The 15,599-nt window shown below is 50.1% G+C and overlaps 2 protein-coding genes across 4 annotated transcripts in view; both read right to left on the bottom strand.

The window, feature by feature from the left end:
• LOC140418044 (uncharacterized) overlaps positions 1–15,599 on the bottom strand; it is a 91,649-nt gene that overhangs the window by 60,349 nt on the left and 15,701 nt on the right. The window contains 1 exon segment of the mRNA XM_072501471.1: positions 1,185–1,367. Within this exon segment, the coding sequence (XP_072357572.1) occupies positions 1,185–1,367 (183 nt within the window).
• LOC140422345 (uncharacterized) lies at positions 7–14,581 on the bottom strand. Of its 3 annotated transcripts, XR_011947388.1 has the most exons (3): positions 13,245–14,581; positions 8,093–11,030; positions 7–427 (listed from the first exon to the last, which is right to left on the bottom strand). XR_011947388.1 is itself a non-coding variant. In XM_072507383.1 (2 exons), exon 2 carries the CDS (start codon positions 10,670–10,672, stop codon positions 9,995–9,997), a length of 678 nt encoding a protein of 225 aa, XP_072363484.1. In that variant the 5' UTR covers positions 10,673–11,030; positions 12,526–14,581; the 3' UTR covers positions 7,834–9,994. The 3 variants fall into 3 exon arrangements, 2 of the variants coding, with proteins under 2 accessions (XP_072363484.1, XP_072363483.1); XM_072507383.1 differs by lacking the exon at positions 7–427 and having other exon boundaries at positions 7,834–11,030; positions 12,526–14,581; XM_072507382.1 differs by lacking the exon at positions 7–427 and having other exon boundaries at positions 7,834–11,030.

Genomic DNA, 15,599 nt, shown 5'->3' with positions numbered 1-15,599 from the left:
TGAGCTTCCAACTGTGATGGGACTCTGAATCCCTTCCCACAGTCCCCACATTTCCACGGTTTCTCCATGTTTTGGGTTTCCTCGTGTCTTTCCAGGTTGGACAATCAGTTGAGGTCTCATCCACACACAGAACACGTGCACGGTCTCTCCCTGCTGTGAATGGTGTGATGTTTTTTCAGGCTGTGTAACTGGTTAAAGCCCTTTCCACAGTCAGTGCTCAGGAACACTCTCACTCGGGTGTGTGTGTCTCGGTGCTTTTCCAGCCACACTGATGGTTTAAATGTTTTGATGCCGACAGATCGGGTAAACATTAATTCTTCTGGATTCAAAGGTCGATGATATTCAGATCGTAACAAATCAAGTGGCTCTTTCAGATCGAGACGTGACGTTTGAGATTTCTGTCTGTAATTCCTCCTCTTGTAATATCCTGCAGAAGGAGTTTACAAAATCAACTCAGTATCGGAAAAAAATTCAGAACAAACAATTCTTGTTTCTGTATAACATTCTTTCCTCTCTCATTCCCCAATACCTCATCTCCAATACCTATTCCCGATACCTAGTCTCCAGGGAGGGATGGAGTATTGGAGCAGTAAGTATAACAACCGTACCACGGGATTCACGGCCTAGTCTCCAGGGACGGGACTCGGAGAGGCGGAGTATCTGAGCTAAGAGTATAAAAACTTTACCACGGGGATTTGCAGCCTTGTCTCCAGGGAGAGGACTCGGAGGGGCAGAGTATCTGAGCTAAGAGTATAAAAACCTTAATTTGGGGATTCTAAAGTCCATGTAGACTAAATCAACCGCACTACCCTCATCTACACACCTAGTCACCTCTTCAAAAAATTCTATCAAATTTGTAAGACATGTTCTCCCTCGTTTAATCCTTGCCTCTCCAGGTGGAGATTAATTCTGTCCCTAAGAATGTTTTCCAGTTGTTTCCCTGGCAGTGAAGTTAGACTCACTGGCTTGTAGTTTCCTAGTTTGTCCCTACTTGCCTTCTTGAATAATGGCACCACATTAGCCGTCTTCCAGTCCTCAGGCACCTCTCCTGTGGCCAGAGAAGATTTGAAAACGTTTGTCAGAGCCTCTGCAATCTCCTTCCTTGCCTCCCACAGCAGCCTGGGATACATTTCATCTGGCTCTGGTTATTTATCCACTTTCAAACCTGGAGAAACTGTTCATACCTTCTCCGTCTCAATGTTAAGTTGTTCAAGCAAATCACAATGTGCCTTCCTGATTTCCATACCTACGTCATCCTTCTCCATAGTGAACACAGATGCAAAGTACTCATTTAAAGCTTCACCTGTATCTTCCAGTTCCATGCACACATTGCCACATTGTTCCGTACTCTTACCCTGGTCAACCACCTGCTCCAAATATACTTATAAAACATTATTGGATTTTCCCTTATTTTACCCGACAGTGCTTTTCCAAGCTCCCTCTTTGCTCTCCTAATTCCTTTCTTAAGTAATCCTTTGCACTTTCTATGTTTCTCTGGGACTTCCGCTTTGAGCCCTCGGTATCTGTGATAAGACTCACCTTTAATTCCTTACCCAACCCTGGATATCTCTCGACATCCAGGGTTCCCTGGACTTATTGCTCCCACTCTTTACTATCATGGGAACATAGAATCATAGAATTTACAGTGCAGGAGGAGACCATTTGGCCCATCGAGTCTGCATCGGCCCTTGGAAAGAGCACCCCACTGAGACCCCAACCTCAAAGTCAGATGCTTCAATTTTATTGGCTTGCTCCTCCTGGGCTTTCCATGAGCGAATTCAATTTATCCATTTCAAGTTGACTATGTTGTTAGTCAGTTTGCCAATACTTTGGGGTGTGTGAGCTGCATTGTTATCCTCCTGTTTTTATAGAATCTAACCCTCTTTCCCCACTCACTATGTGAACATGTTGACTGGTTGTTGAATTGCTGACATTTGATCTGGAGGCTGTGCTCCCTCAGATATCCTGTTCTGAATGAATTCTCAATGTCTGGTTGTATTTCTGCGGCAATATCTCTTGTTCTCTGGGCCCATTTCCCGCCAGTTTTTCTGCTGCTTTCATTGTTTGAAAAATGGTGAAAAGTAATAAAAATATTTACATTTGCGGGTGTCTGGCGGGAGGTGCGCGGCTTCCCTTCCGACAGGGAGTCAGGGAGCCGCTTCAGCTCTTTCCGTGCAGCCTGGTCAAGCTGCTGAGAGCTTCGGGACTCCCTGCTCGGTGTCGCCGGTCGGTGCTGCGGGTCTGACGGGGGAACAACCCAGTCAATGACCTTCCCCTCCCCCCGGCCCGTGACTGCGCATGTGCAGCGGAGCGCCCACCCCTGACCTTCTTGGGGACATATGAACCAATGGGAAGGATTGGAGGACCGGAAGGACTCTGGTCTCCCGGCCAATCAGAGCTCCGGCTTTGTGTGAACGAAGTATGAGCTTCACACAGACTGAAACATCCTCCTGTATCCAACATCTGTGAGTAAAACACCTTATTTTCTCCCCCTTTCCATTTCTTTTCTCATTCTGACCTTCAATTGGTCATTTGCAGCAACTGAAGGGAAAGGAAGTGAATCCAGGGAGGGTGCAGACTCTGGAAAGCTTGGCCCAGATCTTTCTCTCTGCCTGAAAGACATTGACATCCTTTGCTCCCTCAGCTTGACACGGGGAGAACGTGCAGACGCCGCACATACAGTGGGACCAGGTTTTTGGACCGAACCCCTGGGTGGTTCCGATGTGCTTGTCCTGGCAGGGCATCTGAGGTTGCAGATTCCTTGGCCTCCTGTAGGGTTACAACACTGGGAAAATGGTGCTAAGGTAGAGGGGCCAATTATCTCATCGAATGGTTGAGCAGGCTTGATGGGCCTAATGCAGCTCCTATTTATTCTGTGTTGAAACGCATGATAGCACAGTGATTAGCACTGTTGCTTCACAGCTCCAGGGTCCCAGGTTTGATTCCCGGCTTGGATCACCGTCTGTGCAGAGTCTGCACGTTCTCCCCGTGTCTGCGTGGCTTTCCTCCCACAAGTCCCGAAAGACGTGCTGTTCGGTGAAATGAAAAATGAAATGAAAATCGCTTATTGTCACAAGTATGCTTCAAATGAAGTTACTGTGAAAAGCCCCTAGTCGCCACATTCCAGCACCTGTTTGGAGAGGCTGGCACGGGAATTGAACCCGCACTGCTCGCCTTGTTCTGTTTTACAAGCCAGCTCTTTAGCCCTGTGCTAAACCAGCCCCTCAGTGATTTGGACATTCTGAATTTTCCCTGTGTGTACACGAACAGGCGACGGAATGTGGCGACGCGGGGTTTTTCAGTAACTTCATTGCAATGTTAATCTAAGCCTACTTGTGACAAGAAAGATTATTATTATAAAGCAGTGAGCGTGGATCTGTCAAACAGCCTGAATCAGCACCTTCAGGAAAATTGGGATGTTGATATTAAATACAGCAGGGAGCGAATGGAGAGTGTGTGGGATGGAGATTTACAACTTTTCGGAACATAGGAACTGGAGCAGACCATTCAGCCGCTGGAGCCTGTCCCACTATTCAATGAGATCATGGCTTATCTGTGACCTAACTCCATATACCTGCATTTGGCCCATATCCCTTAACCTCTTTGATTTACAAAAATCTATCTATCTCATTTAAAATGAACAACTGATCTAACTTCAACTGCAGTTTGTGGGAGAGAGTTCCAAACTTCGACAACACTTTGAGTAAAGAAGTTCTTCCTAACATCTCTCTTGAATGGTCCAGCAATAATTTTATTTTTTAATAAACATTTTATTGAGGTATTCTTGGTGTAGAAACAACAACAAAATAGAAAAGATACATGAAACCATAAACATCGTGCAAAAACCGTTTACCTTTGGTACAGGTCTCACCCTCATTGACCCCCGACTCTAACCTAACCTACTCTCCCCCCCCCTCCCCCCGTCTGCTGACAATTAATTTTCCGCAAGGAAGTCGACGAACTGTTGCCACCTCCGAGTGAACCCGAAAAGTGAACCTCTCAAGGCAAACTTAATTTTCTCCATACAGAGAAAGCGAGCCATGTCCGATAACCAGGTCTCCGACTTCGGGGGCTCTGGGTCCCCCCATGCCAAAAGTATCCGTCTCCAGGCTACCAGGGACGCAAAGGCCAGAACATCCGCCTCTCTCTCCTCCTGGATTCCCGGAACGTCCGACATCCTGAAAATCACCACCTCTGGACCTAGCGCCACCCTTGTTTTTAACACCGTGGACATGATGTACACAAACCCCTGCCAGAATCCCCGAAGCTTTGGACATGTCTCAAACATGTGGACATGGTGCACCTATCCTCCACCTAAAAGAATCTGATCATCCGGGCCACTGTCATGTGAGCCCGGTGCACAACCTTAAATTGTATCCGGCTGAGCCTGGCACATGTTGCAGACGTGTTGACTCTAAACGCGTCTGCCCATAAACCATCCTCTATCTCACATCCCAGCTCCTCCTCCCACTTATGCTTCAGCTCGTCGGTCTGCGTCTCCTCCAACCCCATAAGCTCCTTATAGATGTCCGAGATGCTCCCCTCCCCTACCCACCCTCTGGAAATTACCCGGTCCTGAATCGCCCTCAGCGGGAGGAGCGGGAAGGTTGACACCTGTTTACGAAGGAAGTCCCGCACCTACAGATACCTGAATTTGTTTCCCCTCGCCAGCCCAAATTTTTCCTCCAGCACCCTCATACTCGGGAAACTCCCCTCTATGAACACATCCCCCATCCTCTCAATCCCCACTCTCCGCCATAGCTGGAACCCCCCATCCATAGTCCCCGGGTCAAACCGGTGGTCAGCACAAATTGGAGCCCAGACCGATGCTCCCACTGCTCCCACATGCCACATCCACTGGCCCCAAAACTCTCAGGGCCGCCACTACCACTGTACTGGTGGATTACCGTGCCAGCGGGAATGGCAGAGACGCAGACTGGTGCCCTTACAAGAAGCCGCCTCCTTACGCACCCATGCCGACTCCTCCCCCACCACCCACGTCCTGATCATGGCTATGTTAGCTGCCTAGTAATAATTGCTAAAATATGGCAGCACCAGCCTGCCCTCTCCCTGGCTCCGCTCGAGCATTACCTTCCTTACCCGCGGGGTCTTGCCCGCCCAGACGAAGCCCGTGATCACCGTGTTGACCCGCTTAAAAAAGGAACGCAGAATAAAAATGGGGAGACACTGAAATACAAATAGGAACCTCGGGAGGACCGTCATTTTCACCTATTGCACCCTCCCGGCCAGAGACAACGGGAGCGCGCCCCTTCTCCGAAAACCGTCCTTCATTTGGTCCACTACCCGGGCCAGATTCAAGTTATGCAGCCGGTCCCATTCCCGTGCCACTTGGATGCCCAGGTACCTAAAACTACTCCCAACCGACCTGAACGGCAGCTCCCCCAGTCACCCCTCCTGTCCCCTCGCCTGAACCACAAACATCTCACTCTTATCCATGTTTAGCTTATACCCCGGAAACCGGCCGAATTCCCCGAAAATCTTCATGATTTCCTTCATCCCCTCTACTGGGTCCGAAACGTACAGAAGATCATCCGCATAGAACGAAACCCTGTGCTCCACCCCCCCTCCCCCCACCCCCGACCAGTCCAGCTCCTTGAAGCTCTCAGAGAAATGCCAGCGGCTCTATAGCAGCACAAGCAGCAGTGGGGAGAGGGGGCATCCCTGTCTCGTCCCCGGGTGCAGTCCAAAATAGTCCGAAGTTGTCTGTTCGTCCACACACTTGCCACAGGAGCCTGATACAGTAACCTGACCCAGTCAATAAAGCCCCGCCCAAATCCAAACCGTCCCAGTACCTCCCACAGATAATCCCATTCTACCCGATCAAAAGCCTTTTCTGCATCCATTGCAACCACTACCTCAACCTCCCTACCTTCTATGGACATCATGATCACATTTAACAGCCTTCTTACATTGGCCACCAACTGCCTATCCTTAACAAACCCCTTCTGGTCCTCCCCAATAACGTCTGGAACACAATCCTCAATCCTGGAGGACAAGATTTTGGCCAGCAACTTGGCATCCACATTCAACGGGGAGATCAGCCTGTAGGACCCACACAACTCCGGGTTCTTGTCCCGCTTAATAATCAGCTAAATCATTGCCTGTGACATCGTCGGGCGCAGCTCCCCTCTCTCACTTGCCTCATTGAACATCCTCAACAACACCGGCCCCAATATCCCCGAGAACATTTTATAGAACTCTACTGGGTACCCGTCCGGACCCGGGGCCTTACCCGCCTGCATGGCCTTCAAGCCGTCCACTATCTCTTCCAGCCCAATTGGGGCCCCCAGCCCTTCTACCCGCTCCACGTCCACCATTGGGAAATTCAGCCCCTCCAAAAAGCGCCTCATCCCCTCTGGCTCCGCAGGGGGTTCCGACCTGTGCAGCCTGCTGTAAAAATCTCTGAACGCCTTATTCACCCCGACCGAATCACCAACCAGGTTCCCATCTACGTCCTTTACGTTCCCTGTCTCCCTAGCTGCCTCCCTCTTCCTAAGCCGCTGTGCGAGCATTCTACTGGCCTTCTCCCCATGTTCATAAATCGCCCCCCTCGCCTTTCTCAGCTGCTCCACCTGTGGTCAGCAAACTAAACCCCGCCTGCAACCTCCGTCGTTCCCTTAATAGCCCTGCCTCTGGGGGTCTCCGCATACCTCCTATCGATCTGTAGTATCTCCTTTACCAGTCTGTCCGTCTCTGCCCTGTCAACCTTCTCCCCATGAGCCCGGATCGAGATCGGCTCCCCCCTTACCACCGCCTTCAGTGCTTCCCAAACCACTGCTGCCGAAGTTTCCCCGTGTCATTGACCTGCAGGTAGTTCTGAATGCATTTCCTCAGCCGCTCGCTCACCCCTTCATCCGCCAAAAGTTCCACATCTAACCTCCAGTGTGGGCGCTGGTTGCTGTCTTTGCTAACCTGCAGGTCATCCCAGTGTGGAGCATGGTCTGAGATTGTAGTCGCCGAATACCCCGTGTCCACTACCCCAGCCAGAAAGACCCTGCTCAAAATAAAGAAATCAATCCGGGAATACACTTTATGCACGTATGAGTAGAAGGAGAACTCCTTCACCCTCGGCTGTCTAAATCTCCATGGATCCACCCCGCCCATCAGCTCCATGAACCCTCTTAGTTCCTTTGCCATTGCTGGAACCCTGCCCGTTTTTGACCTTTAACCTGTCTAAGCGAGGGTCCATAAATTCATTGAAGTCCCCTCCCATGACCAACCTGTGAGAGTCCTGATCCGGTATCTTTCCCAGCATCCTCTGAATAAACTCCACATTGTCCCAATTTGGCGCATACACATTAACTAATACCACCTACACCCCCCCCCTAGCTTCCCACTGACCATACTGTACCGACCTCCCACGTCCGAGACTGTTCTACCCGCCTCAAACACCACCCGCTTATTGATCAGGATCGCGACCCCTCTAGTCTTTGAATCCTGTCCCGAGTGAAACACCTGGCTGACCCAGCCTTTCCTCAGTCTAACCTAGTCCGTTACCTTAAGGTGTGTCTCCTGCAACATTACCACGTCCGCCTTCAATCCCCTCGGATGTGCGAACACACGTGCCCTTTTGACCGGCCCATTTAACCCTCGAACATTCCAGGTGATCAGCCTAGTTGGGGGGCTCATTGCCCACTGCCCCCCCCCCAGCCATCCCCTTCTTTAGGCCGCCTCCAGCCCGTGATCCACGCCTCCACCGGTCCATCCCCAGGCAGCCCCCGCCCCTGCCCTCTCTGTCCCTCAGCCCAAGTCCCTCCCTCGTCAGCAGAACATTCATCCCCCCTCCAACCCCCCAGCAACAACACCCTGTAACCCAACCCCTTTCCTAAACCAAACATATGCACACCCCCCACTGCACTTCCGAGAGCTAGCTCACCCAGCTAGCTTGGTGGCCCCCATCACCAGGGCCAGATAGTCTCCCACCTATTGTTCTCTCCCTCCCCTCCCCCCGCTCATAAAAACAAACTCCAACATCTAACAATCCACACACAATTTCCCTACAGAAAAAACACCAAGATCAAAACAAGCACACCTCCATCCCCCAACAGTGCAAATGAAAACCTTAACTCACTCAGCTCTACTCCTGGTTCCAAATCAATGCAAACGGCACCTCAAACCCATCTTCCATAAAACGCAAAACGAGAAACTTTTTACAAAAACAGAGAAACAAAACAGAGAAACAAAAACATGAACATTGCAGCCAAGTTCAAAAGTTCTCAGTCCTTCGCCAGCCCTTTCTTTCTTGCAAAGTCCAACGTGTCCTCAGGCGACTCGAAGTAAAAGTGTTGATCCTCATGCGTGGCCCAGAGACGGGCTGGGTATAACAGTCCAATCTTCACCTTTTTCTTGAAAAGGATCGTCCTGATCTGATTGAAGCCTGCCCTCCTCCTCGCCACCTCCACGCTCAGGTCTTGGTAAACCCGCAGGATGCTATTGTCCCATTTACAGCTCCGTGTCTGCTTGGCTCACTGCAGAATATACTCCTTATCTGAGAACCTGGGGAATCTCACCACCATAGTCCTCAGAAGGCCTCCCATCCGCGGCTTCCTCGCGAGTGCTCTGTGAGCCCTACCCACCTCCAAGGGCCGGGAGAACGCCCCATCCCCCAGCAGCTTCTCAAACATGCCTGCGACGTATGTCCCAGCGCCGTTCCTTCGGACCCCTCCGGGAGCCCGACAGTTCTTAGGGTCTGCCAGCGGGGCCTATTCTCTAGGTCCTCCACCTTCTCCAGAAGCTTCTTTTGCTGGTCCCTCAGCATCCCCACCTCCAGTTCCACCGCAGTCTGATGCTCCTCCTGCTCAGCCAGCGCCTTCTCCACCTTCTGGATCGCCCGATCCTGGGTGTCCAATCTGAGCTCCAACCACTCAATCGATGCTTTTATTGGGTCCAAGCAATCTCGTTTCTGCGCAGCAAGGCCCTCCTGAATGACTTGCATCAGCTGCTCCACAGACTGCTGGGTCGACAAGCCAGAGGTTCGCCCCTCAGCCATGTTGTCTCCTATTGCAACTTCAGCCCAAGTCTTCTCTGTCTTTTTGTTTCTGCCCTTACGAACACTTCTCGTCCTTTTCTCCATGCACCGAAATGGGAGTTCAGAAGAGAATTGCCACAAACATCCGTTCTACAATTCAACTCAGTTAAAAAATAGGGGGAAAAGGTCCAAAGGTCCGACCAGAGCGGGAGCCACCAAATGTGCGACTTACTCCTTCATAGCCACCACCGGAAGTCCTCCGGGGCTAGAACTGGCCACACACCAGGCCGGGGGTTGCAATATAACTTGGGGCTCAGGTCCCTGATCTTTGGAATGGCAGACGGCGATGATTGGGCTACAGTATAAATTAAAAAGACACACCAGGTTTGTAGTGGTATAAGGACGGCGCTGGAGGCTGCTGAGAGTTTTTTCAGGCGGATGACCTGTCTTTTGTTTCTTGAAAAGGGTTTCAAAACGGCAAGCTGGTGAATTGGCAGGTGAATGAAATTAGAGGTGCCAGCTAAAGCTAGGAAGGCAGAGATATGTGATGTATTGGTTGAATATGTGGGTCTGTTAGAAACACAGGAGAGCTCACATTGTTCTGAGACTCAGAGGGATCTGGGTGTCCAAGAGCATGAATCACAAATGGCGAGTATACAGGTGCAGCAAGTAATTAGGAAAGCTAATAGAATGTTATTGTTTATTGTGAGGAGAGTTGAATACAAAGGTAGGGAGGTTATGCTTCAGTTACACAGGACATTGGCGAGACCACATCTGGAGCACTGTGTACTGTATTGCTCATTTACCGCCAGTCCAGCAGAACAAAACCCTCCGACCCTCCCCATTGATGAACTGTCAGAATGAACAAAATGCCGTCCTGGATGTAATTGAAGCAGAAACAATAACAGCAAAATCCAACCCCTGAAATCACTTGTGAACTTGGTGTCTCAGCAGGCGCCATAAATCATGGATTCCCTTCCCAGACTGGGAGCAGGTGAAGGTCCTCTACTCAGTGTGAACTCGCTGGTGTGACTGCAGGCTGGATAACTGAGCGAATTCCTTCGCACACTTAGAGCAGCTGAACGGCCTCTCCCCAGTGTGAACTCGCTGATGTGTCCGCAGGTTTGGTAACTGAGCAAATTCCTTCTCACACTGAGAGCAGCTGAACGGCCTCTCCCCAGTGTGAACTCGCTGATGTTTCCGCAGGTTGGATAACTGAGTGAATCCCTTCCCACACTGAGAGCAGGTGAACGGCCTTGCCCCAGTGTGAACTCGCTGATGTTTCCGCAGGTTGGATAACTGAGCGAATTCCTTCTCACACTGAGAGCAGCTGAACGGCCTCTCCCCAGTGTGAACTCGCTGGTGACTTCGCAGGATGGATAAATTAGTGAATCCCTTCTCACACTGAGAGCAGGTGAATGGCCTCTCCCCAGTGTGAACTCGCTGGTGCGTCTGCAGGGTGCATAACACAGTGAATCCCTTCCCACACACAGAGCAGGTGAACGGCCTCTCCCCAGTGTGAACTCGCTGGTGTGTCTGCAGGGTGTATAATTGAGTGAATCCCTTCCCACACACAGAGCAGGTGAACGGCCTCTCCCCAGTGTGACTACGTCGATGAACGTCCAGCTGAGATGGGACTCTGAATCCCTTCCCACAGTCCCCACATTTCCACGGTTTCTCCATGTTTTGGGTGTCCTCGTGTCTCTCCAGGTTTGACGATCAGTTGAATCCTCGTCCACACACAGAACACATGTACGGTCTCTGTCCGCTGTGAATGGTGTGATGTTTTTTCAGGCTGTGTAACTGGTTGAAGCTCTTTCCACAGTCAGTGCTCTGGAACACACTCACTCGGGTGGGTGTGTCCCGGTGCTTTTCCAGTCACATTGATGTTTAAAATGTTTTGAAGCCGACAGAACAGACAAACATTTCTCCTTCTAGATTCAAAGTCTGGTGATATCCAGTTCCAAGGAATTGAGGGACTCAGTCAGATTGAGACGTGACGTTTGAGATTTCTGTCTGTAATTCCTCCTCTTCTAATATCCTGTAAAAACAATTTACAAAATACATCACTGTCAGTACAGGATAGAAATTCAGAACAGACAATTCTAGTTCCTCTGGAACATTCTTTTCACTCATTCCCCAAACGCTGTAAATCTCCATCCCACTCTCCCTCCATTCTCACTCTGCTGTATCTAATATTCACCCTCCCAATTCTCCTGAAGGTGCTGATTCAGACTGATTGGCAGATCCATGCTCACTGCTTCCTGTCCTGATCACAGAGACCATTACAAATAGGAGCTGCAGTTGGCCATTCGGCCCATCGAGCCTGCTCGTCTATTCTGTGGGATCATTGGTCGATCTATGTCAGCGACATTATCCGTGTTATTGACCAGAGGCTGAGTGTGCTGACTCAATATCTGTGAGCTCATGAGGCCGAGCTGTAAAACACCATGAAGAGGCTCAATGATCCGGAGGAGAGAATCCTGAACGTTGAGCCTTGGCGGAGGCAAGAATTCAATCCTTGGAAAACTGGCTGAGTGGCGTGGTGGACTCCTGGAGAACGTGGAGAACCGAGGGTCAGAGAAAGAACATCCGAGTCGTCGGCCTGCCAGAAGGTGTGGAGGGTAAGGCCCCCGTTAGGTTCTTCGAGGACCAGCTGCCACGTTTTCTCAAGCGGGATGTGAAGCCTTGGCGTTTCAAATTAGAAAGGGCATCGGATCCTGTCTTTTGAGGCCGAGGGATAGTTTTCATCCCAGGCCTGTAATCATTCCCTTCCACAACTTGAAAGATCACCAGAGGGTCCTGGAGACGGGTAAGGTGAGGTGGGACCTGGCTCCCATCTCACCTTACAGTGAATTATGTCACTTTATCCTGTGACCCTGAAAATTGTATCCGACAACTCCGTCAAGTCTTTCAATAATCCTAATACTGCCTTAGTCTTCGCTAAATCCTTGAAGGGCAAGGATTGGAGTGATGATTTGCAGCTCAGACTAACTCAGGCTCTAATCTGAACTCTTTCCCTATCATGGATTTGTTGTCTGAATTTGTTATCTTTTATCCTGTTGAAGAGAGTTGTTATTCTTCTCCTCGAGTGTTCCAGGGACTCATATTATCTTATCTCTGTTATGGTAGATGTGCAGTGTGCTTATTATCCATCGTCTTTCTTCTATTATCCGAGTGTTAATCATGGCAGAACTGAGTGGTGCCATTGCCGAAGGGTGGTTCCACTGTGCTAAAGTGGATTGGTCACACTAAATTGCCCCTTAGTGTCCAAGGCGTTCAGGTTAGGTGGCTTGACCATGATCAATGCACCGGGTTAAGAGAATAGGATGCGGAGTGGGCTTCAGTGAACTGTTCTTTCCGAGGCTCCCGGCAGACTTGAGGGGTGAATGGCCTTCTGCATTCTAGGAGTTCTCTGTCATTCATTTTGTGTCATCCATTTTCATTTGTATATGCTGTTCGTCTGTTTGTCATATGTTACAAACTGAATTGTTATCCTCTGTTTTTATATAATCTTACCCTCTTTCCCCACTCACCATTTTAACCTGTTAACTGTTGTTCAATTGATCTGGCATTTCATCTTGAGGCTCTGGTCCCTCAAATATCCTGTTCCAAATTAATTCTGCAATGTGTTGCTTGGATTTACTTTGGCAATATCTCTTGTTCCGCTTTGTGCCCATTTGCCACCATTTTTTCTGTTACACTGTTGCACTCATTGTTTAAACAAATGATTTTTAAAAAATAACAATTTATTAAAAATCTGTCCACCTCATCCGTGAATATATTCAATGACCCCCACACCCCACTGGTCCCTGTGGAAGAGAAATCCAGAGACTAATAACCCTCTTGAGGGAAGAGATGACTGGAAATATATAACATAGCTACAGCACAATATTACACAACTGGAAATAATAATAAATGTACTTTATAACAGAACCATAAATAATATATCTAATCTGTACCATATAACAACACGAGACATATCTCTGTCCGATATTAATTTACTGTCCCCTTAAATGTCAGCCATCTCCTTGGGAAAGCAGCCCTTTAATTGTGAACATTGGGAAAGAGACCATCCTTTTAGCCAGACAAATAAATGTGTCAAACTGAGGGAGCAAAGGATGTCAATGTCTTTCAGAGAGAGAGAGACCTGGGCCAAGCTTTCCAGAGTCTGCACCCTCCCTCGATTCACATCCGCACCCTCCAGAATGAGAAAATAAATGGAAAGGGGGAGAAAATAAGGCGTTTTACTCACAGATGTTAGAGACAGGAGGGAGGTTTCTGTCTGTGTGAGGCCCCAGTTTTGCTCATTGTCCAGCTTCCGCATTCAGACAACGGGGGAGCTGATTGGATGGTGGAAGAGAGTCCTTCCGGTTCACCAACTCTTCCCATTGGTCAACAACCTTGCGGTGCATGCCTAGAAATGTGCGGTGACGTCTCAGGGTTCCAGTGCGCATGATCGGCGCACGGACACAGCAGCTCCGCCCCACTCATTGTTCCCCCTCCTCGAGACAAGGTTTCCAGGCAACTGGCTGACAGCTCCGGCCAGAGCGAGAAGCCTCTCAATGATTTTCCCTCCCCCGGCCCGGGGCTGCGCATGTGCAAGAGAGAAGAGAGACTGCGCATGTGCGAGAGAAAACAAACTCCCTGACCTTCATGCTGAGGTATTGACCAATGGCAAGAATTAGGATCGGAAGGACTCTAGTCCTCCATTTCATCAACGCGGGCTTTCTGTGAATTGAGATTGAGCTTCACACCGACTGAAACCTCCTCCTGTCTCCAACATCTGGGAATACCTCTTTTAATGTCGTCACAATGTTCAACACAGACTCATTTACAGGGCACAAGGCCCAATTACACTTCACATTAACGATTCAACAGTCACTGAACACGAAACAGCTGCAAGGCACAAGGCCCAATTACACTTCACATTAACGATTAAACGATCACTGAGCACAAAACAGCTGCAAGGCGCCAGGCCCAATTACATTTCACGACAACGTTGTAACAGTCATTGAACACAAACAGCTGCAAAGCGCAGGGCCGAGATACGTTTCCAAATACCAATTAACCAGTCATTTATCACAACCAGCCGCAAGGCACAGGCCCCACGTGTAGTTCAGGTAACAATCAAACAGGTTCATAACTCGAACAGTCGTAAGGCACAAGGCCATGAAACCAAACGACTGTTTTAAAAGTAAAAAGAAACAAGGAGACACAAAGCACAATTACATCGAGGCATCAACCTCCAAACACATACACAAGCAGTCACGAGGCACAAGGCCCCGAAACCATACGACCACTCCAAAATAAAGTAAAGAGAAAGAGAAACAAAACCCAAAAATACAACACACGATACAGGCACGTTTCAAGGTAACGACTCTAAACACAAAAGACAAGCAGTCGCGAGGCACAAGGCCCCGATACAATACGGCCGCTCCAGTACAAATATGACCCACAGGGCCTCAATTCTTTTTAACAGTATCATATCAAAACCCAGGCACCAGGCCTTAAATTACCCCAGAAAAAGTTTAACAGGGTAGAATCCATCACTGAACACTAATCCCTGCTCACCCACCCCCGTTCGGCCCGCCCTGCCGCCGACACCCCGGGGTAAAGGCCCCCCCTTGGCTGAGAGCACAGACCCCCGGAGAGCCAGACCCGAGCGCGGCGGAGGAGAGAGGGTTCCCCCCTCCTGGACCCGCCCGAGGGCACAGGACCATTCGGAGGGAGAGCAGTTCCGCACTAACTAGCGTTCCACCACAATTACTAAATACCATTCCGGAGGACCGAAATGTGTTAAATGTTATAGGCTACTAAATAAAACAAAAGCAAGGAAAACAAGAAAGCAAATCCCTCATTATACATAGAAAAAGTCTATAGAAAAAGTCCATTAATTTTGCAAGTTCCATAACACAGCACTGGCGCTCTTGCCGAAATTTCACAAGGAACAACATGTCCTCAAAGTCCTCCAATGGCAGCGGCCAGAGTCGCTCCAATGTTGGCAACAGTCGACAACGGGGAAGAAAGTCCCAGAGTCAGTCCCAACCGCCCACAGGGCGTCCAGGGGGGCCGAACCCCCGGAGACCCCAGGAACGGCAGCAACCCACCCTGGGCTGCAGGCCACGGGCCGCCCATCGGGTATCCACTCCCGGTTCCGACCCGCCCCTTCCAGCAGCCTATCCAGCTGCCATCCTTCCTCCATTCCTTCGTCCTCCATTGGGCGAACTCAAACCCGCCGACAGCAAACCTCGCAGTCCGAAGCAGCGTCTCCGCAGCTCAACCGCTGACTTGAAACACGACTGGTCGCAGTACTCCCAAACCGGTCTTCTCCCCTTCCCTCGGGGACCAGGAGCAATGGCCGCCGAGTTGCTGTTTCACCCCATCCAGGAAGCTCCCAGAGGCGGCCTGCCTTTCGAATCGGCCCGGGGGCGGACACCAAGCTCGCACACAACCGCCCAAGCCTCCTCCACTTTTCACCCCAGGAGTTTGGACAGTGTCGGCCATAGCTCCCACAATCCCCCGCGCTGGGGAACCCGCTCTATCCGCCGCACGGGCGGGTGATCAGGTACTGCGCATGTCCAAGGGTGAGGGGAAGCTGCGCATGTGT

The sequence above is a fragment of the Scyliorhinus torazame genome, chromosome 5 (genome assembly GCF_047496885.1).
Source record: "Scyliorhinus torazame isolate Kashiwa2021f chromosome 5, sScyTor2.1, whole genome shotgun sequence".
Lineage (NCBI taxonomy): Eukaryota > Metazoa > Chordata > Chondrichthyes > Carcharhiniformes > Scyliorhinidae > Scyliorhinus > Scyliorhinus torazame.
The sequence above is the reverse complement of the archived record's forward strand: the minus strand, read 5'-3'. Positions and strand labels throughout refer to the sequence as shown.